Source organism: Salmo salar, chromosome ssa13 (genome assembly GCF_905237065.1).
Source record: "Salmo salar chromosome ssa13, Ssal_v3.1, whole genome shotgun sequence".
Lineage (NCBI taxonomy): Eukaryota > Metazoa > Chordata > Actinopteri > Salmoniformes > Salmonidae > Salmo > Salmo salar.
In genome coordinates, this window is record NC_059454.1 from 81,023,257 (window position 1) to 81,049,981 (window position 26,725).

The 26,725-nt window shown below is 41.3% G+C and overlaps 1 protein-coding gene and 1 pseudogene across 1 annotated transcript; both read left to right on the plus strand.

Moving 5' to 3' along the window:
- LOC106567925 (alkaline ceramidase 3) lies at positions 1-16,700 on the plus strand. The gene is made up of 11 exons (XM_014137821.2): positions 1-524; positions 9,749-9,859; positions 12,883-12,935; positions 13,183-13,235; positions 13,602-13,683; positions 13,783-13,818; positions 14,851-14,909; positions 15,137-15,238; positions 15,345-15,449; positions 15,666-15,711; positions 15,822-16,700. The coding sequence occupies exons 1-11, from the start codon at positions 422-424 to the stop codon at positions 15,873-15,875; spliced, it is 804 nt and encodes a 267-aa protein (XP_013993296.1). The 5' UTR covers positions 1-421; the 3' UTR covers positions 15,876-16,700.
- A 5,271-nt stretch (positions 16,701-21,971) lies between these two features.
- Positions 21,972-22,635, plus strand: LOC123726146 (protein BTG3-like; annotated as a pseudogene).
- Positions 22,636-26,725: the final 4,090 nt, after the last annotated feature.

Here is a 26,725-nt window from a genome sequence, read left to right on the forward strand (position 1 = left end):
AATAAATTTGATTTGATTGATTTGAAGAATCTATGGGTTTATTTTATTCATTTAAAAGTCCCAAAATGTATTATAGTATATAAATCACCAGCTTTTTTAAAATACATGGTAAAATTATAATTACACAGTAATAACAACATATTAATAAATGTAAAAGTACAATTTTGCACCATTTGCCAGTATGAGTACCAGAAAGTGGGCTATTCCTTTGATACATTTATTTTCCAACTAAATATGCAGTAAGGAAATACTGTTGCGCCTGTAGGCATGTTTCTGCAGCAACCTGTCAAACCAAACCTCAACTGTGCTGAGGTTAACTGTAATTGAGGGAATGGAGGGAGCCTCTCAGTCATTAATCCATTACTAAAGATTCTGCACTCCTCCCTCACACACACAGCTCTCCCGTTCGTTTTTTTCCATCATGGCTCCCTCAGCAGACAGACTGGGATATTGGGGGCGACCAACCTCAACGCTGGATTGGTGTGAGGAGAATTATGTCGTCTCTTTCTACATCGCAGAATTCTGTAAGTACATCTGACACCATGCGTATGGCTAAACTGGAGTTTTAGGACACGAAAACGAATGCAATAAACACGGATGTGGATCCTTGCAGAAGGCCGTCTCGGATATAGGTAAACATCATGACAATGAGCCTGGTGGTGACAACGACATTCCCTTACGCTCGCGTCAGTAGATCAAGGTGCTCTTATATTTTATCTTAATATAACTATAACTGATACATTTTGTCGGTGATGTTTTATACCGGTAAGTAAGTTGCGTGTACGATGCCACGATGCAGACCTGCTAATGACTCAGAACTTCACTTGCAGCTGCAGCACCGCCCTTTCAAGTACCGTTGCTATTACTGTAATAGGCTATCTAGCTAACGTTATATCAATGAGCTAGCTATACATTGATTCACTGGTGTGAAAAATTTACCGCACATTAAAGTCGCTACAAGACAGCTCCAGCTTCAATCTGGGACGGCACAGCCTCTCACATAGACACCCGCAACATTTTTTATATTAATGATATAAGACTAAGAGTTCCATTCCATGATAAACACTGGCTACTCGGCTTTCGTGATTTTCTTTTGCATACCTTTCTGAATGGTACATGAGAGTGATAAAAAATGATGAGTGCAGCAGGCACTAGGCTTTCTGAGGATACAACGCCCATTGACCTGTTCATTTTTGTCAAAATGCGTTAAGGTCTGATCTGGCTACAAATGGCACTTCATGATGCAAGGTGGAACTATGTCAAGTGGGTCATAGTTAATTGTGTTGGACTACTGCTCTTTTACCTTTCTCTCTCTCTGACTCACTCATGACTCAGATTACACTGAGTGATCCAACACCCCTTGTCCTCTCTCCTTCATGACCACGGGAAGGTGAAAACACTGGGTTGAAAGACTATTTACATGCATGATGCATCATATGAAGAAAAAAGGCATCGTACTGGGAACTGATAACAGAACACTTACATTGTTCTTATAAATGTGTAGTAACACAGTATTACTAAAGTGACCATGTAAATGAGCCAAGGCTAGCTTTTTCAAACAGAAATTTGCATCCTGTAGCAGTAATTCCAAAAAGTTTTGGGACACTGTAAAGTCCATGGAGAATAAGAGCACCTCCTCCCAACTGCCCAACTGCCCACTGCACTGAGGCAAGGAAACACTGTCACCACCGATAAATCTACGATAATCGCTAATTTCAATAAGCATTTTTCTACGGCTGGCCATGCTTTCCACCTGGTTACCCCAACCCTGGCCAACAGCTCAGCACCCCCTGCAGCAACCTGCCAAAGCCCCCCGCCACTTCTCCTTTACCCAAATCCAGACAGCTGATGTTCTGAAAGAGCTGCAAAATCTGGATCCCTACAAATCAGCTGGGCTAGACAATCTGGACCCTCTTTTTCTAAAATTATATGCCGGAATTGTTGCAACCCCTATTACTAGCCTGTTCAACCTCTCTTTCGTATCGCCTGAGATCCCCAAAGATTGGAAAGCTGTCCCGGTCATCCCCCTCTTCAAAGGGGGGTGACACTCTCGACCCAAACTGTTATAGACCTATATCCATCCTGCCCTGCCTTTCTAAAATCTTCGAAAGCCAAGTTAACAAACAGATCACCGACCATTTCGAATCCCACCGTACCTTCTCCACTATGGTTTCCGAGCTGGTCATGGGTGCACCTCAGCCACGCTCAAGGTCCTAAACGATATCATAACCGCCATCGATAACAGACAGTACTGTGCAGCCGTCTTCATCGACCTGGTCAAGGCTTTCGACTCGGTCAATCACCGCATTCTTATCGGCAGACTCAATAGTCTTGGTTTCTCAAATGACTGCCTCGCCTGGTTCACCAACTACTTCTCCGATAGAGTTCATTGTGTCAAATCCGAGGGCCTGTTGTCCGGACCTCTGGCAGTCTCTATGGGGGTGCCACAGGGTTCAATGCTCGGGCCGACTATTTCTCTGTATACATCAACGATGTCACTCTTGCTGCTGGTGATTCTCTGATCCACCTCTACGCAGATGACACCATTCTGTATACATCTGGCCCTTCTTTTGACACTGTGTTAACAAACACATGTATGGAGCTTTAATGCCATACATCACTCCTTCCGTTGCCTCCAACTGCTCTTAAATGCTAGTAAAACTAAATGCATGCTCTTCAACCGATTGTTGCCCGCACCTGCCCGCCTGACTAGCGTCACTACTCTGGATGGTTCTGACTTAGAATATGTGGACAACTACAAATATCTAGGTGTCTGGTTAGACTGTAAACTCTCCTTCCAGACTCACATTAAGCATCTCCAATCCAAAATTAAATCTAGAATCGGCTTCCTATTTCGCAACAAAGCCTCCTTCACTCATGCTGCCAAACATACCCTCGTAAAACTGACTATCCTACCGATCCTTGACTTCGGCGATGTCATTTACAATATAGCCTCCAACACTCTACTCAGCAAACTGGATGTAGTCTATCACAGTGCCATCTGTTTTGTCACCAAAGCCCCATATATTATTACCCACCACTGCGACCTGTATGCTCTCGTTGACTGGCCCTCACTACATATTCGTTGCCAAACCCACCAGGTCATCTATAAGTCTTTGCTAGGTAAAGCCCCGCCTTATCTCAGCTCACTGGTCACCATAGCAACACCCACCCATAGCACTCGCTCCAGCAGGTATATTTCACTGGTCATCCCCAAAGCCAACTCCTCCTTTGGCCGCCTTTCCTTCCAGTTCTCTGCTGCCAATGACTGGAACGAATGCCAAAAATCACTGAAGCTGGAGTCTTATATCTCCCTCTCTAACTTTAAGCGTCAGCTGTCAGAGCAGCTTACCGATCACTGTACCTGTACACAGCCAATCTGTAAATAGCACACCCATCTACCTCATCCCCATATTGTTATCCTCTTGCTCTTTTGCACCCCAGTATCTCTACTTGCACATCTATCACTCCAGTGTTAATGCTAAATTGTAATTATTTCGCTTCTATGGCCTATTTATTGCCTTACCCCCCTACTCTTCTACATTTGCACACACTGTACATAGATTTTTCTATTGTGTTATTGACTGTACGTTTGTTTATGTGTAACTCTGTTGTTGTTTTTGTTGCACTGCTTTGCTTTATCTTGGCCAGGTCGCAGTTGTTAATGAGAACTTGTTCTCAACTGGTCTACCAGGTTAAATAATGTTGAAATAAAAAAATAAAAATGTCAAGTGTTACTGATACTCCACAGTCCGCTGCAACCTGGTCTCAGAGCATTTTTTATTATTCTGTATGTAAATCCGAGATACTCCATTTAGTATGACGTTACGTATCAAATCAAATTGTATTAGTCACAATAGTCACATGCTGTAACGCGTGTCGTGTGTGGAGGACAAAGACGCAACAGGGAAGTGTATACTCATCTTCTTTTTTAATATTGAAGAAGGAGAAACAAATGAAACACGTATAAAATTAACGGAAACGACACTAACGGTTCTGTCAGGTGATAAGCACAAAACAGAATACAACTACCCACAATCCACAATACAAACAAACCCCTAATTATAGGACCTTCAATCAGAAGCAACGAGGAGCCGTTGCTTCCAATTGAAGGTCAAGAACAAAACTGCACATAGAAACAGAGTGACTAGAATAAACATAGAAAATGCCCTAACATAGAACATATACCAACACTCTAGACCACTCTAATCAAACACCCCTTGTCTATACACATAGACTAACAATCCCCGAAACATATAAACAAAATACCCCCTGCCACGTCCTGACCATACTAAACACTAACAAATAACACCTTTACAGGTCAGAACGTGACACATGCGCCGAATACAACAGTGATATGCTTACTTACGAGCCCCTAACCACCAATGCAATTTTAAAAAATACAGATAAGAATAAGAAATAAAAGTAACAAGTTATTAAAGAGCAGGTATGTATTATTATGGTATGTATTATTTTGGATGTCCAGCACACATTTCGGATGATATGTTACACATTTTCAAAACAAACAATATGTTAATCGTTTGCAAAACTTACTATATGTTATGTATGATATGTTATGAATTCTAGCTAGGTGGCTAACGTTAGCTAGCTGGCTAACATTAGCTAGGCTAGGGGTTAGGGGAAGGGTTATCTAAAATGGTTAAGGTTTGGGTTAGGGGAAGGGTTAGCTAACATGCTAAGTAGTTGCAAAGTAGACTAATTTGGGTGTTCCGGATTTACATCTACTATGTTACGTCTAGTCTATGAGACCAGGCTGTCCACATGACTAGTAGAGCTTTAGGCAATGGTTGGTTTGGCTTTTAAATGGGTCCCAAATTGTAGAATAAAAGGCCTAGAATGTGCAATGTCCAGTAAATTGTATGTGGAAGACAGACAAAGAAAGAGGCCACCACAATTTTTGTGCTATTGTGTGTGTGCTAGAGCTCAGATTTCAAAACCTCAGCAGAGTAGAACAATAGTAGCGCTGCTTGCACATTAAGGTAGGTCAGAGTACGTTAAACAGGAGATTCTCATGTTTGCTAAATTCAACGTACGGAAACGTTAAACAGGAATGATCCTGGCATTTGACTGAATACAGCAGGTTGGGGCATGCCTGCTGTTATTTGATCTGAAGTCAGTCAGCCTAATGTACAACACAAGATTAAGATTACGATCACTTTATTGGTCAATTACACACAAGGTCCAACCGTAATTTGACTTTGAAAGACATACATACATACACATACATATACAGGTGTGTATGTAATGTACAACACCAGCCTAATGTAAAACATAAATAATGTACAACAGACATCCAACCTACAGTTGAAGTCAGAAGTTTACATACACCTTAGCCAAATACATTTAAACTCAGTTTTTCACAATTCCTGACATTTAATCCTAGTAAAAATTCCCTGTCTTAGGTCAGTTAGGATCACCACTTTATTTTAAGAATGTGAAATGTCAGAATAATAGTAGAAAATGATTTATTTCAGCTTTTATTTCTTTCATCACATTCCCAGTGGGTCAGAAGTTTACATACACTCAATTAGTATTTGGTAGCACTGCCTTTAAATTGTTTATCTTGGGTCAAACGTTTCAGGTAGCCTTCCACAAGCTTCCCACAATAAGTTGGGTGAATTTTGGCCCATTCCTCCTGACAGAGCTGGTGTAACTGGGTCAGGTTTGTAGGCCTCCTTGCTCGCACACGCTTTTTCAGTTCTGCCCACACATTTTCTATAGGATTGAGGTCAGGGCTTTGTGATGGCCACTCCAATACAATGCCTTTGTTGTCCTTAAGCCATTTTGCCACAACTTTGGAAGTATGCTTGGGGTTATTGTCCATTTGGAAGACCCATTTGCGACCAAGCTATAACTTCCTGACTGACGTCTTGAGATGTTGCTTCAATATAGCCACATAATTTTCCCACCTCATGATGCCATCTATTTTGTGAAGTGCACCAGTCCCTCCTGCAGCAAAGCACACCCACAACATGATGCTGCCACCCCCGCGCTTCACGGTTGGGATGGTGTTCTTCAGCTTGCAAGCCTCCCCCTTTTTCCTCCAAACATAACGATGGTCATTATGGCCAAACAGTTATATTTTTGTTTCATCAGACCATAGGACATTTGTCCAAAAAGTACGACCTTTGTCCCCATGTGCAGCTGCAAACCGTAATCTGGCTTTTTTATGGCGGTTTTGGAGCAGTGGCTTCTTCCTTGCTGAGCGGCCTTTCAGGTTATGACGATATAGGACTCGTTTTACTGTGGATATAGATAATTTTGTACCTGTTTCCTCCAGCATCTTCACAAGGTCCTTTGCAGTTGTTCTTGGATTGATTTGCACTTTTCACACCAAAGTACGTTCATCTCTAGCAGACAGAACGCGTCTCCTTTAGCGATATGACTTCTGCATGGTATGGTGTTTATACTTGGGTACTATTGTTTGTACAGAAGAACGTGGTACCTTCAGGCGTTTGGAAATTGCTCCCAAGGATGAACCAGGCTTGTAGAGGTCTACAATTGTGGGGGTCTACAAAAATCTACAAATTTTTTCTGAGGTTTTGGCTGATTTCTTTAGATTTTCCCATGATGTCAAGCAAAAAGGGTACTGAGTTTGAAGGTAGGCCTTGAAATACATCCACAGGTACACCTCCAATTGTCTCAAATGATGTCAATGAGCCTATCAGAAACTTCTAAAGCCATTATATCATTTTCTGGAATTTTCCAAGCTGTTTAAAGGGACAGTCAACTTAGTGTATGTAAACTTCTGACCCACTGGAATTGTGATACAGTGAATTATAAGTGAAATAATCTGTCTGTAAACAATAGTTGGAAAAATTACTTGTGTCATGCACAAAGTAGATGTCCTAACCGACTTGCCAAAACTATTGTTTGTTAACCTGTTGGGGCTAGGGGGCAGTATTTGCACGGCCGGATAAAAAACGTACCCGATTTAAACTGGTTACTACTCTTGCCCAGAAACGAGAATATGCATATAATTAGTTGATTTGTATAGAAAACACTCTAAAGTTTCTAAAACTGTTTGAATGGTGTCTGTGAGTATAACAGAACTCATATGGCACACCAAAACCTGAGAAGATTCCATACAGGAAGTGCCCTGTCTGACAATTTGTTGTCCTTCAGTTGCATCTTTATCGAAAATACAGCATCTCTGCTGTAACGTGACATTTTCTAAGGCTTCCATTGGCTCTCAGAAGGCGCCAGAAAGTGTAATGGGGTGTCTGCTGTCTCTGGGCGAAGAACAGCAGGAGAATTTGTGAGTGGTCAGCCTGGGAACAGTGACACTGGAGATGCGCATTTATGAGAATTCTAAAAAAAATTCTTTCAGCCTTTGAATGAATACAACGTCGCCCGGTTGGAATATTATCGCTATTTTACAAGAAAAATAGCATAAAAATTGATTTTAAACAGCGTTTGACATGCTTCGAAGTACGGTAATGGAATATTTTGTCAGTTTTTGTCACGAAATGCGCTCGCGCGTCACCCTTCGGATAGTGACCTGAACGCACAAACAAAACGGAGGTATTTGGATATAACTATGGATTATTTGGAACCAAAACAACATTTGTTGTTGAAGTAGAAGTCCTGGGAGTGCATTCTGACAAAGAACAGCAAAGGTAATCCAATTTTTCTAATAGTAATTCTGAGTTTGGTGAGCAGCCAGTGGAATCGCGTGGCGCGAAATACAAATACCTCACAAATGCTATTACTTCAATTTCTCAAACATATGACTATTTTACACCATTTTAAAGACAAGACTTTCGTTAATCTAACCATATTGTCCGATTTCAAAAAGGCTTTACAGCGAAAGCAAAACATTAGATTATGTCAGGAGAGTACCCTGCCAAAAATAATCACACAGCCATTTTCAAAGCAAGCATATATGTCACAAAAACCAAAACCACAGCTAAATGCAGCACTAACCTTTGATGATCTTCATCAGATGACACTCCTAGGACATTATGTTATACAATACATGCATGTTTTGTTCAATCAAGTTCATATTTATATCAAAAACCAGCTTTTTACATTAGCATGTGATGTTCAGAACTAGCATACCCACTGCAAACTTCCGGTGAATTTACTAAATTACTCATGATTAATGTTCACAAAATACATAATTATTTTAAGAATTATAGATACAGAACTCCTATATGCAATCGCGGTGTCAGATTTTAAAATAGCTTTTCGGCGAAAGCACATTTTGCAATATTCTGAGTACATAGCCCGGCCATCACGGCTAGCTATTTTGACACCCACCAAGTTTGGCCCTCACCAAACTCAGTAAAAAAAATTGGATTACCTTTGCTGTTCTTCGTCAGAATGCACTCCCAGGACTTCTACTTCAACAACAAATGTTGTTTTGGTTCCAAATAATCCATAGTTATATCGAAATACCTCCGTTTTGTTCGTGCATTCAGGTCACTATCCGAAGGGTGACGCGCGAGCGCATTTCGTGACAAAAAATGTCAAAATATTCCATTTCCATACTTCCAAGCATGTCAAACGCTGTTTAAAATCAATTTTTATGCTATTTTTCTCGTAAAATAGCGATAATATTCCAACCGGGCGACGTTGTATTCATTCAAAGGCTGAAAGAACAAAATGGAGAATTCTAATGAACGTGCACTACAGTGTCACTGTTCCCAGGCTGACCACTCACAAATTCTCCTGCTGTTCTTCGCCCAGAGACAGCAGACACCCCATTACACTTTCTGGCGCCTTCTGAGAGCCAATGGAAGCCTTAGAAAATGTCACGTTACAGCAGAGATGCTGTATTTTCGATAGAGATGCAACTGAAGGACAACAAATTGTCAGACAGGGCACTTCCTGTATGGAATCTTCTCAGGTTTTGGCCTGCCATATGAGTTCTGTTATACTCACAGACACCATTCAAACAGTTTTAGAAACTTTAGAGTGTTTTCTATCCAAATCTACTAATTATATGCATATTCTCGTTTCTGGGCAAGAGTAGTAACCAGTTTAAATCGGGTACGTTTTTCATCCGGCCGTGCAAATACTGCCCCCTAGCCCCAACAAGTTAAAGGTGCTATCCAGAACCTAAAATGGTTATTTTGCTGTCCCCATAGGATAACCCTTTGAAGATCCTGTTTGGTTCCAGGTAGAAACTTATTGGGTTCCATGTAGAACCCTTTCCCAGAGCGTTCTACATGGAACCCAAAAGAGTTCTACCTGAAACCAAAAAGGGTTATCCTATGGGGACAGCCGAAGAACTCTTTTCGAACTCTTTTTTTCTAAGAGTGTTGGCAGACGGGTTGCCCCCCTCAATGTAAACAATGCGCCACGTCTGAGATTTCCGAGACTAGGCTTCAAACTCTGGATGCAGGAGGAACAAAGAACTGAGTTAGCCAGGGAGCTCTTTTAGTGTTTTACCTCTTGCATGCTGTATAAGCCCCATTAAGCACCATTCTAATCATTAGCATGTCATTTCCCATCAGTCTATATGTTCAATTCCTAACTTGATCACTAACCATCACTGGGTGTGGTGAAATCTTCAAATGAATGACTAAATTAAACAAATTTTACCAGTCTAAATCTTGCTTACAGAATGTAAACACGATTCTTTCTCTAAAACCTTGTTTTCTGTCTGCTAAGAGACACTACTCATATACACCAAATGACTGTGTTTGTTGTTTGCTGTCATACAGTACATGTTGTATTGTCTTCCGCTGACAGTTGCTCTGTCTGTTATCTTGTTGTACAGGGAACACTGTCAGTAACCTGATTATGATCCTGCCTCCTATCTACGGTGCCATCCAGACGTATAAAGACGGCCTTGAGTTCCGCTACGTCTACTCCTTCCTTGGACTGGCAGGTAAGTGTTCCATAGACAAGGAAAGCCGCACACACTAGGATCTCAGTTGCAATAATTTAATAACCAATGTTTCATCAGGGTATAATTACAGGTGTCTGTATGTAATCATGGCCGGGTGTGGCTTGATTTCATTGGTTAATTTACAGATATAAATAGAACATATAAAAAGCATGAACGGATAACATACAATCGTAGATCAAATTTCCCTACATAGGCCTACAAACATTTACAATTTGTAGGCCTATGTAACCTATTTGTATCTATGATCGTATGTTATCCATTCATGCTTTTTATATGTTCTATTTATATCTGTAAATTATCCAATGAAATCAAGCCACAGTTACAGACACCTGTGTGTCCTTTGAAACTATATAAACTAGTGACCCGCAGTGTTTGTCATTGTACCCTGATGAAGACAGCTTGTCTGTCGAGACGTTGGTTGTTAAATTATTTCATCTGAGCTCCTAGTGTACGGCTCTCCTTTTCTTTTTCAAGTGTTCTACTCCGCTAGCCAGCCCCTTGCCTAAACAGGTTTCTTTTGCCTCCAGTTTTAAGTGTTCCATAGGCATCTGGAATTATTAGCATGATTTACTCATATCTGATAATACATATATGGGTCAAAGACTAGAGGTCGACCGATTAATCGGAATGGCCGATTAATTAGGGCCGATTTCAAGTTTTCATAAGAATCGGAAATCGGTATTTTTGGACGCCGATTATTTTTTTCTTCTTCTTTTTTTGACCTTTATTTAACTAGGCAAGTCAGTTAAGAACACATTCTTATTTTCAATGACGGCCTGGGAACGGTGGGTTAACTGCCTTGTTCAGGGGCAGAACGACAGATTTTTACCTTGTCAGCTCAGGGATTCAATCTGGCAACCTTATGGTTAACTAGTCCAACACTCTAACCACCTGCTTTACATTGCACTCCACGAGGAGCCTGCCTGTTACGCGAATGCAGTAAGAAGCCAAGGTAAGTTGCTAGCTAGCATTAAACTTATCTTATAAAAAACAATCAATCAATCATAATCACTAGTTAACTACACATCATTGATGATATTACTAGTTTATCTAGCCTGTCCTGCGTTGCATATAATCGCTTAGGTACACGTTGCTCCAACCATAAACATCAATGCCTTTCTTAAAATCAATACACAAGTATATATTTTTAAACCTGCATATTTAGTTAACCTCGCTATATTTAGTTAACCTCTCCGACCATCACCCCTGGTGAGACAAAATCGCGACTCGTCAGTGAAGAGCACTTTTTGCCAGTCCTGTCTGGTCCAGTGACGGTGGGTTTGTGCCCATAAGCGACGTTGCTGCCGGTGATGTCTGGTGAGGACCTGCCTTACAACAGGCCTACAAGCCCTCAGTCCAGCCTCTCTCAGCCTATTGCGGACAGTCTGGGCATTGATGGAGGGATTGTGCGTTCCCGGTGTAACTCGGGCAGTTGTTGTTGCCATCCTGTATCTGGCCCGCAGGTGTGATGTTCGGATGTACCGATCCTGTGCAGGTGTTGTTACACGAGGTCTGCCACTGCGAGGACAATCAGCTGTCCGTCCTGTCTCCCTGTCTTAGGCGCCATCGTGCATACATTTATTTTGTCCCCCCACACCAAACGTGATCACGACACGCAGGTTAAAATATCAAAACAAACTCTGAACCAATTACATTAATTTGGGGACAGGTCAAAAAGCATTAAACATTTATGGCAATTTAGCTAGCTAGCTTGCACTTGCTAGCTAATTTGTCCTATTTAGCTAGCTAGCTGTTGCTAGCTAATTTGTCCTGGGATATAAACATTGAGTTATTTTACCTGATATGCCCAAGGTCCTCTACTCCGACAATTAATCCATACATAAAACGGTCAACCGAATCGTTTCTAGTCATCTCTCTTCCTTCCAGGCCTTTTCTTTTCTTCTTGACGTTATATTGCGATTGGCAACTTTCATAAATTAGGTGCATTACCGCCACTGACCTCGTTCGTCTTCAGTCACCCACGTGGGTATAACCAATGAGGAGATGGCACGTGGGTACCTGCTTCTACAAACCAATGAGGAGATGGGAGATGCAGGACTTGCAGCGCGATCTGTGTCAGAAATAGAACTGATTTCTATTTTAGCCCATGGCAACGCAGACGCTCGTTGGCACGCGAGAGCAGTGTGGGTGCAATAATTGAATAACATAGATTTCTAAATATATTTTGCAACGCTCGCGTCGTGGTCAGCCTATAAGGCACGTTCACGCAGATGAGCAGGGACCCTAGGCATCTTTCTTTTGGTGTTTTTCAGAGTCAGTAGAAAGGCCTCTTTAGTGTCCTAAGTGACTTTAATTGCCCATCGTCTGTAAGCTGTTAGTGTCTTAATGACCGTTCCACAGGTGCATGTTCATGAATTGTTTATGGTTCATTGAACAAGCATGGGAAACAGTGTTTAAACCCTTTACATTGAAGATCTGTGAAGTTATTTGGATTTTTACGAATTATCTTTGAAAGACAGGGTCCTGAAAAAGGGACGTTTCTTTTTATGCTGAGTTATTGTTGCAAACACTAACACAATAATGCCATGGGTGTTCATTTATATTTTTAGGATGAATTTCTACATTTTAAAAACACTTTTGTCATTAGAATCTTAACCTGAACAGTTACACTGCGGGACATTTTGACGCTTTAGAGCTCAATAACTTAATTGAATAGTTTGCTAAACAAATATTTCTGGGTCAAAAGAAGAGTAACAGTTGAGTGATTTAATATAATATTCATACAGATTTATCTTTTTATCTTAAATGAATGGCCTTCGGACACCAAATTTACACGTCTCGTCTTTGACCCATATAACCTATAGTATAACCTTACAGTCACAAGGATTTGGAAAAGTTAGTCTTGTTCCTAATGTCTTTTAAAGTGAGAGTTTTTTTAGACTGAAATTGCATTATCAAGATGCTTATCTTTATTTGAAAGATGGGTTTGAATGTCTATGCCTCTTGCTGGTTGTTTGATGTGATCTCTTCTTTTGTTCCAGCTGTTGGCATTGGTTCCTGGTGCTTCCATATGACACTGCAATATGAGATGCAGGTGAGCTGACTTTTAGTATCTAAAAATAAATCATGATTTGTCAGCATACTGTATGCATCCACCATAAATCACTGTGTTCTCATAATTGCATGGACTTTTTCAGCTGTTAAGGACATACAAAATGTCACCTCATCGTTTCCTGCAGAATGTTCATAAAACTGTTTTTCAACTCTCCTTATAAGTAAGGTTTGCGCCGACCATCCCATTATACATCACTATCTGTGTCTCTGCTGTCTGTCCCCCACAGTTGCTGGACGAGCTGCCAATGATCTACAGCACCTGTGTCTTTGTCTACTGTCTGTAAGTACCCAACATAATGAATTTACACTCCAACTTTCACAGTGCCATTGCCATTGAGCAGCCCAGGCCCAAAGCCCACTGAAAGTAATTTGAGGGCAGTATACATGTGATCAATGAAAAGTTAATCCAATCCTACAATTGATTTATCCCAAGAAAACACACATTTTTCATGGCTATAGATGACATGTAACAGAGCTGATGTCTATTGATTCAGTGCCACTTGCACTTCCCCCATTTTAACTGGGTCATCTTTCATCATCTTTCTCTCCATCCCTCTCAAAAGCCTTACTGTATACTGTATGTCTATAATTACAAATATGTGTTTTATTAGAGGAATGAGAAATTAATTCATTTTTTCTGTTGCAGATATGAATGCTTCAAGCAACAAAACACTCTGGGTGTATTCCCTATCATGTTGCTATTCATCTTCAGTGTCTCAGTCAGTGTGGTGAGTGTCTTATATTTCCCACATAACTGTTTTGTCCCTTTTCATTCCATGACTATATGTCAATGATTAATGTCACTATCTCAATTCTCTTTTTCCCAGGTGTACTTACAATGGAAAGAGCCAGTCTTTCACCAGGTAAGAAAGAGAGTACATTTTCACTCTTCAGTGAGCATGCTCTTTGTTTGCTTTTAGAGTTTACTGTTTCATTAGTACATATTGCCCCTGGCTAACTGTGGAAACAGCCGGACATGAGGTCCTGTTAGATCCAGTTAGATTGCTATTGTGGCATGTCCGTTCAAATGTCTCTGTTCAGGAATGTAATATTTTGCAGCATTGTCACTTTGGGCTATTGACAATGTCGCAGAACACCTTTTGACTATGGCTCAGTCTGATCTTAAAACTCCAGGTTAAAGTTGTATTATAAACTCCTCTCTAGCATACCTCACAATAGTCAGTGAGGCTGTGGATATTGAGAGTCTAGAGAAGCGTCTGTGTTGCTCCACAACAACAGAAACAAAGTGACAAAGCAACCTTTGTTTACACTTTAGAGCCCTCTCTGCTTACTAAACCCCACCGCTCCATGGTGGCACACATTTAGCCATAAACATGCAGTTTTAGCGGACATGGAATTGATTTATTAGATATTTAAAAGAAGTAGGCTGCTCCAGCCGGAGACAACATTACATACATTAAAAATGATAGAGGATAAAAACACATTAAAGCCCAAAGAAGTTGTTTATCCATTGTGGTCCTTGGAGACAGTTAGATGGCAGGTGGTCATGAGCTCTATATCAGCATATGTCAGCATATTATTTAAACGGATTCTTACCAAACTGATGCAAGTATTTGATTTGCTACAGTGTACCCATTTAGATACAATACAACAACTGTGACCATTTATATGTTTCATTAACTGTCACAAAATAGCAGTCTTTATTTGAGCATGGATTTAGCACAACCTTGTGGTTGGAACATGTACATGCTGTACAGTAGTGTTGTCTATCAAGGTCCTTAGTGTTGAGCAGACTGGTGAAAACGTGCATTATACACCTCACACTTCATTTCACCTCTGTTCTGAAAACACCAGGTTTAGGCTACTGTAAAATATGACAGGTCTAGATTTGGTTGCTTTTCAAAGTGTGTTCTTTGTGTGTCCTCACCCCTCAGGTCATGTATGGCGCACTTGTAGCATGCTTGGTGATGCGCTCTATCTTCATAGTTACATGGTAAGTGGCAGTGTGGCAGCAGAAATGTGGCCCAGTAGTTTGGGAAATTAACTAAGAGGTCAAGAGTACATTTATTATCCTTACAATGTATATCAATTGTTTAATAGCCACTCACTCACTGGACGATGCTGGTATCCTGATATTTGTGATTCTGGATGACATTTTCAGAAACTAAAGTTATAACAGTGTTTATACATCTCATCTGACTCCATGTGTTTCCATTGCAGGGTGTACCCCTGGCTCAAACCTGTGTGCTACATCTCCCTGAGTGTCTTTTTGCTGGGGTTCCTGTTGTGGAACATTGATAATCTGGCCTGTGACTCACTCAGGTAAATGTACAACCAAATGACAAATTCTGCCAACAGAATATGAACATCCATTTGTAGACAGAATCAAAATGTAAAACTCTCTCTCTGCTCGCCACTCTCCTTTTAGATCCACCAGACAGAGACTGCCCCCTGTTGTTGGGGCGGTGACACAGTTCCATGCCTGGTGGCACATCCTCACAGGCCTGGGCTCCTACCTACACATACTCTTCAGGTAAGCCATGAATAGATCTATAGGCTTTATATAGGATCTGCTCTTTGTATTTGTTCCCACTTAAATTGATTTATGCTGCTTCAAGAACATCGTCATTGTTGGATGAAAAATTGACTGGTATCTTGCGTAGTTTATGATTTAAGTGTAATGACTGATTAGATGATTCTTACAACAATGTTTCACAAACAAAATCTAAAATGTTCTGTTGTCACGTAGCCTCCAGATAAGGTCAACCTTTCTCAAACACAGACCAAAAGTAAAGGTAAGCGTTCTCTCCTCCCAGTTCTTCAACACATCCCAGTCCTATGCTTGTGTATATGGCACCACAATACCAACACTAACTTAACACTGGTCTACAATGTGTTCAATCAGTTCCTATGTGGAGTGTGGCCCATGTTGCACATTGAGGCACAAAAGACTAGCTGAGTGACTGGGGACCATGAAGGATGGTGACTGCCATTCAACAGGCATCAGCACAGAGACCTGACCTGCCAGTCTGCCAACCCCCCTCTGCTGTCTATGGGATATATGCACCCCACTACCAGAGGGCAGGCAGGCTACACCCCAACCTACCACTCCAGGGACCCTTTGGTTCTGCACTGTGACGATTTGCCAAGTACAGTATAGCATTGAGAGTTTACATGGAATTATATGATTTTTCTCTTTCGTCTATCACAATATAGTAGATTATTAGATTTTGGTGGTGATGTTATAGTGACATTCTGTTTAAATTTACTCGAACATATTTCCTGGAATATGGATACCGCAAAAAAAAGAATATATATATATAAATCATACTAGTGTATCTATTATAACATTCAATATAACACCTTAGCATATTCACAAACCATAATAACATCAGGCTGTATGTCATGGTTGTGTTTAGACCAGGGAACTGTTTGTTACCCATCCATCCTCCTCTGAGGGAATCTGGTCTAGATGATGCAGTGTGTTGGTCACAGACGGGACTGAAACAGACACAGGAAAAGGTTTAATATCAATTATCTTGTCCATTTCTTTCCTCTGCAAGGGATTGGTCACACAAGAAAACTCTGACTTCAATTGCATATATTTGATGTATGCCAAGTGTGGATCTGCATTGCAAAATCTGAAGTTGCTCTGAGATTGTGTTTTTGATGATTTACTTTAATATTATTAACAAATCAAAGGGATATGAAACAATTTAATCTAAGGATTGTTCCACTGCACAAAATGAAGTACCATTTATATCATAGTGGGAATTCCACAGGGTCATTATTTCCATGTGTACTATTACAAAAAAAATTCCCAATGCAAAATATCATAAAGGCTTACCTAAAATACATACACTATCGTTCAAAAGTTTGGGGTCACTTAGAAATGTCCTTGTTTTTGAAAGAAAAGCACATTTTTTGTCCATTAAAATAACATCAAATTGATCAGAAATACAGTGTAGACATTGTTAATGTTGTAAATGACTATTGAAGCTGGAAACAGCAGATTTTTTATGGAATATCTACATAGGCATACAGAGGCCTATTATCAGCAACCATCGATCCTTTGTTCCAATGGCACGTTGTGTTAGCTAATCCAAGTTAATAATTTTAAAAAGGCTAATTGATCATTAGAAAACCCTTTTGCAATTATGTTGCAGAGCTGAAAACTGTTGTGGTGATTAAAGAAGCAATAAACTGGCCTTCTTTAGACTAGTTGAGTGTCTGGAGCATCAGGATTTCTGGGTTCGATTACAGGCTCAAAATGGCCAGAAACAAAGAACTTTCTTCTGAAACTCGTCAGTCTATTCTTGTGCTGAGAAATGAAGGCTATTCCATGTGAGAAATTGCCAAGAAACTGAAGATCTCGTACAACGCTGTGTACTACTCCCTTCACAGAACAGTGCAAACTGGCTCTAACCAGAATAGAAAGAGTAATGGGAGGCCCCAGTGCACAACTGAGCAAGAGGACAAGTACATTAGAGTGTCTAGTTTGAGAAACAGACGCCTCACAAGTCCTCAACTGGTAGCTTCATTAAATAGTACCCACAAAACACCAATCTCAACGTCAACAGGGATTTGTACAATGCATGAACAAGGCTATTGAACTTGACATTGGTGTCTCCCTTTATTCCTTTATCCAACATATCAAACTGAAACATGGTATCAGAAGTGGCTCGAAAACCACACGTTGTCACATCCTGACCATTGTCCGGGATGCTGGCCTTCTAGGCAGAGTTGCAAAGAAAAAGCCATATCTCAGACTGGCCAATAAAAAGAAAAGATTAAGATGGGCAAAGGAACACAGACACTGGACAGAGGACAGAGGAACTACACAGAATACACTATTTCTGATCAATTTGATGTTATTTTAATCTACACATTTTTTTTGCTTTTCTTTCAAAAACAAGGACATTTCCAAGTGACCCCAAACTTTTGAATGGTAGTGTATATCTGCACAAGCTTTGGTGTTGCTGTCAAAACAAGGAATGAGGGATGAGAAAATAGTGTTTTGACTGACCACTGACCCTGACTAAATAATTTGGAGTGGTTAGTTTTTTCATGGATTTGTCAATTGATATCTATACTTTGTCTTAGCAATGAATACAGGAATCTGCATGTCTGCAATATTTAAATTATTATCATTGTCCCGTATTATCCCACACACATTTGCCTGAAGGATGACAATTTTGAACCTGTTAGTATCTACTGTACCGCTCAGTTCATGCATATCTTTTCTAATGGCCACTAGATGGCATGGATTGCCATATTTCAGTTTCAGGTTATGTTCATTTGCCAAAGGAACCTGTCCTGTGAAGGTTTGCCTGCTAAACACCCTCCAGTTTTATTTGTTTAACTCTTACGGGTCACAAATGTAAACATATTGGGGAAATACTGTAGCTTACAATGCAGCATTTTGGGGATGTGGCTATGTGAAACTTCATGTGACTTTGATCTTCAAATGTGAAAATGTAATGTACTTATGTATGGGAATAATATACTGTATGTGTCTCTTAAGTAATGGAATAACACATATATGAAGTGGATACAGAGTGTGATACAAGAACCCATGAACCTTATGGAGTACCTGAACTGCTACATGCTCAGATATTGTGACACATGCATATCGCTGTTTTAATTAGGGTTACATTCGCATGGTTTTTGTTCTCAAACCTCAGATTAGGTTACAGTAATGTTTATATGTTCAGCAGCACCATATGAAGGAGAGATAAGTAGTCATTTAGAAATTACAATGTATTTAATGACCTTAAATCACTGCTTGTAAAAGTTGGAAGGTGGACGGTTATTACTGATAAGGGCGCCTTGTTTCAAGTGACCTTGATGTTCACGATCAATCTAAACTGCTTAAATAAAATCACCTATGTGTTTTAGGAACACTTGTCTACTGTGATAAAGTGATAAAGCCAGTGGAAATAGCTTTTTTTGGATGATGCGATAGGCAATGTAATAATCATTCTTAACCTGTCTTGTCTGATTAAATGATATGTTCCAATCTACCATTATAGCTACATAATAAATTAACATATGTCTTTTGTTTTATGTAATCTGTTATGTAATCGATAGCCAGAACCTACTGTAGTTTTACATAAATACTCAATCTGATGATTCTGGATGACAGAATCACAATTGTCTATTGTATATTTAGTTTGTTCAGTTGGTAAATGTCAAAACCTTTACCAAGTGATGCTCAGAGTTATGTTATTCATAATCTAAACTCAGGGTGGCAGTGTTAACAGAAATACATCTCAGGTTTACAACACACCCAACGCTTCTACAGTAGCATGCTATGCTTGTTTAGTGATGAATACAGTGGAAAAATACTGATCACTAAAGAAACACCCATGAATGATTCATGGTTTTGATACCATGTCTGCCACCAGTTTTATATATCTTATCATAATGGAGCATAATCGTAACTAGTCAGAGATACAGGTGTTGGGTCATGCACTTTTGAGGTGTGTCAGATGGTAGTAGTGAGCTACTTCACTCTTGGTTTACTGCCAATAAAGAGACAGGATATTTACCTGAATGACCTATGACAGGATATTTACCTGAATGACATGCCGAAGTCCAATGTACTACATACTGAAAGTGAACAACATTCAAGATGTACTGTAAAGTACTACGTTCAATCAAAGTGTTTGAGGAGTAAGAGCTAATAGCCCCAAGCCAAAATATCAATTTGTAAGGGGAAGATTGTAGAAGGTTGTTTTTGATTGTTTGAAAGCTTTACTGAAAGACGTATTACATAATTGCCCCTTCTCTCCTCTTTGTCTCACTTGTAAAATGTGTAGTACATAAGCTAGGCAGTATTGACTCACTGTCATGTGAGTATGTAGGAGTATAATGATGTCTGGCTGTTGTGTTGACATGAAACTGCAAAGTGATGTGGAATTCCCACAGAGCATGGAAGGCACTAATGACCAAGGCAAACAAACTGTGTGTGTTGGTCAGGAGTATGTGTTATCCAAGAGTCAAACACTTAATGCAAGGATTAATCTCCCCAAAAACATTACAATTAGTCTTTCCTTTGAGTCACCATGCCGTTAGAGTCTGATCAGACAAGTCTGAAAAATGCACTGGGTGACAAAAAATATATGAAGTGTAATTATTATTTTCTACTACAAACCTCATTAAAAAAGGTTCACAGAACAGATATGGAAGTGTTTACAGTTTAGACTCTAGAGGCAAGTCAGAACAAATCTGTTCCACCAAAGAATTACAACATAGCTAATCTGCCCCAGCTCCTTCTCATCGAATCAACAAGCTGTTCAACACTAAACACACACAATCACTATCCCATTTTCCCAGCAGGTTCTCTAGTGTTTTTAGGAAATGTGTGTATTTCCTGCCTCAATAATTACAGTAGATTTTTTGTTTTCATAGATAGGGATTTTATCAGATTAACACTCTGCCGAAGACTATTGTCCAGCCCAAGAACTACATGTGATTGTTTATTTTTTTTTAAGCATCTTTGAGATTGTTTTATAATGAAAAGTGCTATATAAAATAAATATATTATTATTATTATTACTCGTAGCTTTGTGAAATCTATGGGCCTTTTGCAATCAAAAGAGTTTCTGGGTTCAATGACTGAGAACATTCTTCTTGGGCTGAGAGAATACAAGATTAGAATGATCTAACACATTAGATAGTGAAAACTATTAATTAAATGCAAATAAACACAAGACAAAACCACAAAATACAAGTATTGATTTCAGTTAAATGTGATCATGTATCTTGTGCATCTCAGTTTTGTCCCTGTATTTAGTTGAGCAAATACCAATGCATGTACTGTAGAAGGTGTACAACTGTGTGGAAATTAGGTTTAAAAATAAAAACCCTAGTGAAGTTTTTGTAATGGTAATCAATCTGAAGTCCCTGAGCCATTCTTCCTGTGTTATAAACACTCCCTGCTCTGAGACTGTAGTATCACTGGGCAGAGCTCTGTATGTGTGCCTGGGACATGCAGTACATTAATTACATATTATGATTCTCTGTCTCTGCTACGTATTGCTTGTTTTTGTTCTAAGGTTCACATTCATCCCCGTTCTCTCTTGCAACAGTGATGTTATTTCAATGAAACAGACTGACCTGGATAATTGAAGGTTAAACACGGCAACATTAAACATGTCGTCCCTCAGGAATGACGCAGCAACCCCCTTGTGCCAATTGAGATGTCGCGTGACTAACAAATTTTAGTTAATCACTATATCGCCCACCTTGGGCCGATCAGTGTAATTTTGTAAATGCCGGATCTCTATGGCAAGACGCATAATTCACTAAAGTTTACTCAAAATCAGGTCAGTACTCTCTGAGATATCATGTGACTAACGTACTAATGGACGGAGACAGATCCAAAGTCCCCTCCCCTTCATCGTGGGGGACAATAAACATATTTTGTGCCTAAATAGGGTGAAGGGTCAGAAACTTATGTAAACTGTACAAAAATATAAACACAACATGTGTTGGTCCCAAGTTTCATTATCTTAAATAAAAGTTCCCAGAAATTTTCCAAAAGCACAAAAAGCTTATTTCGCTCAAGCCTGCTGCTTCGCTCAGTTATGTCTGTTTTTTTTATAAAGTCTTATGTTTTCTATCTACTTCATTACACTGTATGTCGTACAAAATGTGCAGTATTGTCTGAACAAAATGACATTTGCGCAGGTGCATATCTATAGGGGAGGCTTGTTCGATGGGAGGCATTGGAACTGTTCCATCAGATGATGCCTCCCCATAAAACCATGGTTTCTCTCTTTTTAGCATTTCAGGCATTGGGTAGGTGCACAGGTGCTACTGTAGGCTGCTATGTCACAGCCTGCAGAATAGCCACAGATCCACTTGTATCCTTAGGGGTTACTGGAGCAGGCTTAGCGCATGCCAAAGGCCAAGCCAACATTTCATCATGCATGCATGATGAAGGCCATTAGCAAAGAATAAGACCCAGCGTTTCCTGTTTCAAAATTATTCAGCATGAGTTGCACAAGACAGACAACTAGCTATGAGTTTGTTTTAGTGGTCACAAGCCCTTGGCTTGGGTTGCATCAGTCTGAGCTGATTTATAGTTGTCCAAATGTTGATGAGCAGCAATTACAAATTTGGACCAGCACATCAGTGAAACATGTTTGAAAAGGAGATTGCAGCAGTGGTGTTTTTCCTGAAAAGACTGAACAAGGTGGAAAGTGGACATGTTTGTGGAGCAGTTGACTGTTGCCCTGCAGGAGAATTCAGGGTGCATTGGTACCCTGACAACCCCAGCAAAGGACTTCAGGTGTATTTGGCTGAACAGGTTGCAAAGGGAGGATCCAGAGCTGCTGCGGGCCTGCCAGGAGAGTGGGGTTCAGTACAAGAACCATGGCCTGCTCAGGGGAAGTGTGTTGTATGTATGGAGAGAAGAACCATGCTTTCAAGGTGGCCAGTTTCTTTGGTGATGAGGATGTGACTAAGAAGGTGACCAGCGCTGGAGGGTGACTTCTGACTACCACTCCGGTTCCTCCTCAGATGAGTATAGTGGCCTCAGGGAAACCCGTCCTCCCCCTACCTTCCCCTAAAATCTCCACACATATCAGATATCTACCCAGCTGCTCCTTTGTGGCGTCCTCCAGTGCCCAAGCAGAAGAAGATGGTGCCCGGTAAAGGATATAACGGCCCTCCACATCCTCCTCACTATGGCTTCAGACCCCAAGGCAGACACACCCAGCCCTTCACAGACAAAATGGCTGGGCTTTGCTGGCCAGAGAGGGGGGCACGGGTACTAGGGTGGAACTCCAGGCCTGGCTTACTGTTAGTGACCACTGTAGCAAGTGTTGACATTAGTATTAGCCTGTTCCAGGTGAAAAATCTGTCGATGTGCCCTTGAGAAATTAATCTAACCGTAAGTTGCTCTGGATAAGAGCGTCTGCTAAATGACTCAAATATAAATAGGGCAGCGTGGGTGAGACAGGTATGAGTCACTTAATGAGAGCTTAACAATTAAGAACTGAGTCATGTCTGGAATACCAAGATTCATAGGTTGTTCAAATACACTAAATTACCAAAAGTATGTGGACACCTGCTTGTTGAACATCTCATTCCATAACCATGGGCATTAATATGGAGGTGGCCATCCTTTGCTGCTATAACAGCCTCCACTCTTCTGGGAAGGCTTTCCTCTAGTTGTTGGATCATTGCTATGGGGACTTGCTTCCATTCAGCCACAAGAGCATTAGTGAGGTCGGTCACTGATGTTGGGCGATTAGGCCTGGCTCGCAGTCGGTGTTCCAGTTCCACCCAAAGGTGTTTGACTGGGTTGAGGTCAGGGCTCTGTGCAGGCCAGTCAAGTTATGCCACACGATCTCGACAAACCATTTCTGTATGGACCTCGCTATGTGCACAGGGACATTGTCATGCTGAAACAGGAAAGGGCCTTCCCCAAACTGTTGCCACAAAGTTGGAAGCACAGAATTGTACAGCCCCAGACAATTATTCCTCCTCCACCAAACTTTACAGTTGACACTATGCATTCGAGCAGGTAGCGTTCTCCTGGCAGATGGTGAAGCGTGATTCATCACTCCAGAGAATGCGTTTCCACTGTTCCAGATTCCAATGGCGGCGAGCATTACACTACTCCAGCTGGCGCCTGGCATTGCGCATGGTGATCTTACGGTTATGTGCGGCTACTCGGCCATGGAAACCAATTTCATGAAGATCCCGACAAACAGTTCTTGTGCTTTCATAGGCAGTTTGGAACTCGGTTGTGAGTGTTGCAACCGGGGACAGTCAATTTTTACACGCTATGTGCTTTTCCACTCGGTGGTCCAGTTCTGTGAGCTTGTGTTAACTTCCACTTCGTGTCTGAGCTGTTGTTGCTCCTAGACGTTTCCACTTCACAATAACAGCACTTACAGTTGACTGGGGCAGCTGTACTGTAGAAGGGCAGAAATTTGACGAACTGACTTGTTGAAAAGGTGGCATCCTATGAAGGTGCCACGTTGAAAGTCACTGTGCTCTTCAGTAAGGTCATTCTACTACCAATGTTTGTCTATGGAGATTGCATGGCTGTGTGCCTGATTTTATACACTTCTCAGCAACGGGTGTGGCTGAAATAGCTGAAACCACTTATTTGAAGGGGTGTCCCATACTTTTGTATATATAGTGTAGTTAATGATAGTTTCCAAGATGGCGACGCAGTAGGACGTGTATATCAGTCTTTGTCTTATCCCTTGTAAATAGCCGGTCTTTTTCGTATATATCTTAATCTCACTTCTATCTACGAACTAAATATACTTTCCTGCAACCTGCCTCACCCAATGTGGTATGGATCTGCTATTTTTATTCCTTATAACGGGAACTTCCATCAGGAGCTAGCCAGCTAACTAGCTACTAGTCTTTGTTAGCCACAGCTAGCTTTCCTCGCCATTTTTCCCCGGAATCAGCCAGCCTTAGCTCGGACAATCACCTGCCAGTCTGCACAGCGCGATATCAACCCAGAGCATATCGGACTGCTTCTCTCTACCATATCACCGGATTCCTGCCGCTCTGGATCATTACACTGGATCATTACTTCTAGCTAGCTGCTAGCTAGCTGCAAACGAGTGGCTACTGTTAGCTAACGCCTCTGTCCTGAAGTAAGCACCAGCTAGCCTCGAGCTAGGCCCATATACCAACTAATTCTAGGGCTACAATTACCTCCTTTGCCAATGGGCCTGGACACTTTAATGTCAGCATGGAGCCCCGCCGATCCATCATGACTGGATTGCCGACGTGATCGCCTGATGTGGTCTCAACAGGCTATTCTGTTATGATATCGCCGCAGAACCATCCACTAGCCCCGGCCTGTTAGCTTTTTCTGAATGCTCGCCCAGTGTAGTAGTGAATACCGTATAGCACCCTGTCTAACCTATTGCTACTCTTTTGACCTTATGATCACTTGGCTACACAGCTGATGCCTCCTGGACTGTTTCAATAACACGGTACCTCATTTTGTTATCCTGTCGGCCCCAGCCTCGAACTCAGGTCCTGTATGTATCGAACTGACCTGCTCTGCCCTTTCTTCGCCATTTACCCATTGTTGTCTTAGCTCTTCTGCTCAACACCTGTGATTGCTTTATACCTCTCTCTAATGTCAATATGCCTTGTCTACTGCTGTCTTGGCTAGTTTTTATTGCTTTATTTCACTGTAGAGCCCTCAGTCCCGCTCAAATTGCCTTCGATAGCTCTTTCGCCCCACCCCACACACATGAGGAGACCTCACCTATGTTAATTGATGCCTCCAGAGACGAAACCTCTCTTATCATCACGCAACGCATAGGTTTACCTCCACTGTACTCACATCCTACCATGCCCTTGTCTGTAAATTATCTCTTGAATCTGTTCTACCACACGCAGAAATCTGCTCCTTTTATTCTCTGTCCCCAACGCACTAGATGACCAGTTCTTATAGCCTTTAGCCGTACCCTTATCCTACTCCTCCTCTGGTGATGTAGAGGTTAACCCAGGCCCTGTAGCCCCCAGTTCCACTCCTATTCCCCAGGCGCAGTCGTTTGTTGACTTCTGTAACCGTAAAAGCCTTGGTTTCATGCATGTTAATATCAGAAGCCTCCTCCCTAACTTAGTTTTTTTCACTGCTTTAGCACACTCCCGCCAACCCTGATGTCCTAGCCATGTCTGAATCTTGGCTTAGGAAGGCCACCAAAAATTCTGAAATTTCCATCCCCAACTATAACATTTTCCGCCAAGAAAGAACTGCCAAAGGGAGTGGAGTTGCAATCTACTGCAGAGACAGCCTGCAGAGTTCTGTCATGCTATCCAGGTCTGTGCCCAAACAGTTTGAGCTTCTACTTTTAAAAATCCACCTTTCCAGAAATAAGTCTCTCACTGTTGCCGCTTGTTACAGAGCCCCCTCAGCCCCCAGCTGCACCCTGGACACCATATGTGAATTAATTGCCCTCCATTTATCTTCAGAGTTTGTACTGTTAGGTGACCTAAACTGCGATATGCTTAACACCCCGGCCGTTCTACAATCTAAGCAAGATGCCCTCAATCTCACCCAAATTATCATGGAACCTACCAGGTACAACCCCAAATCCGTAAACTCGGGCACCCTCATAGATATCATCCTGACCAACCTGCCCTCTAAATACACCTCTGCTGTCTTCAACTAGGATCTCAGCGATCACTGCCTCATTGCCTGCGTCCGTAATGGGTCCGCGGTCAAATGACCACCCCTCATCACAGTCAAACGCTCCCTAAAACTCTTCAGCGAGGAGGCCTTTCTTATCGACCTGGCCCAGGTATCCTGGAAGGATATTGACCTCATCCCGTCAGTAGAGGATGCCTGGTTATTCTTTCTCCCGAGTGGTGCAGCAGTCTAAGGCACTGCATGTCAGTGTTAGGGGTGTCATTACAGATGCTGGTTCGATTCCAGGCTGTATCACAACCGGCCATGATTGGGAGTCCCATAGGGCGGCGCACAATTTGCCCAGCGTTGTTAGGGTTTGGCCGGGGTAGGCCGTCATTGTAAAATAAGAATTTGTTGTTAACTGACTTGCCTAGTTAAATAAACATGTCATGGTTTTACAGTGTAGGCCTACGTAAGTAAATATAATGTTTTTTGTTGTTTTAGAAGTTACTGGCATTTGAAATAAGGTATGCAATATTACAGTTAAGCAGCATTAAGCAGTCTCACAAAGTAAGGCATACGGTTGTTGTAATATCTGTCAGTCTGAGTAGGGGGAAGGTTTGTGACTGGATCGTGTGGATCTGCCACTGACATGGCCTCTCATCTGAGGAGGCAGCCATTGC

What these genes read in the sequence shown, in the direction of transcription:
- LOC106567925 (XM_014137821.2), top strand. Translation starts at nt 422, where the DNA reads ATGGCTCCCTCAGCAGACAGACTGGGATATTGGGGGCGACCAACCTCA. An exon ending in AAGAGCCAGTCTTTCACCAG is followed by an intron (nt 13,819 to 14,850) that starts GTAAGAAAGAGA and finishes CTCACCCCTCAG; the next exon opens with GTCATGTATGGCGCACTTGT. An exon ending in TCTATCTTCATAGTTACATG is followed by an intron (nt 14,910 to 15,136) that starts GTAAGTGGCAGT and finishes TTTCCATTGCAG; the next exon opens with GGTGTACCCCTGGCTCAAAC.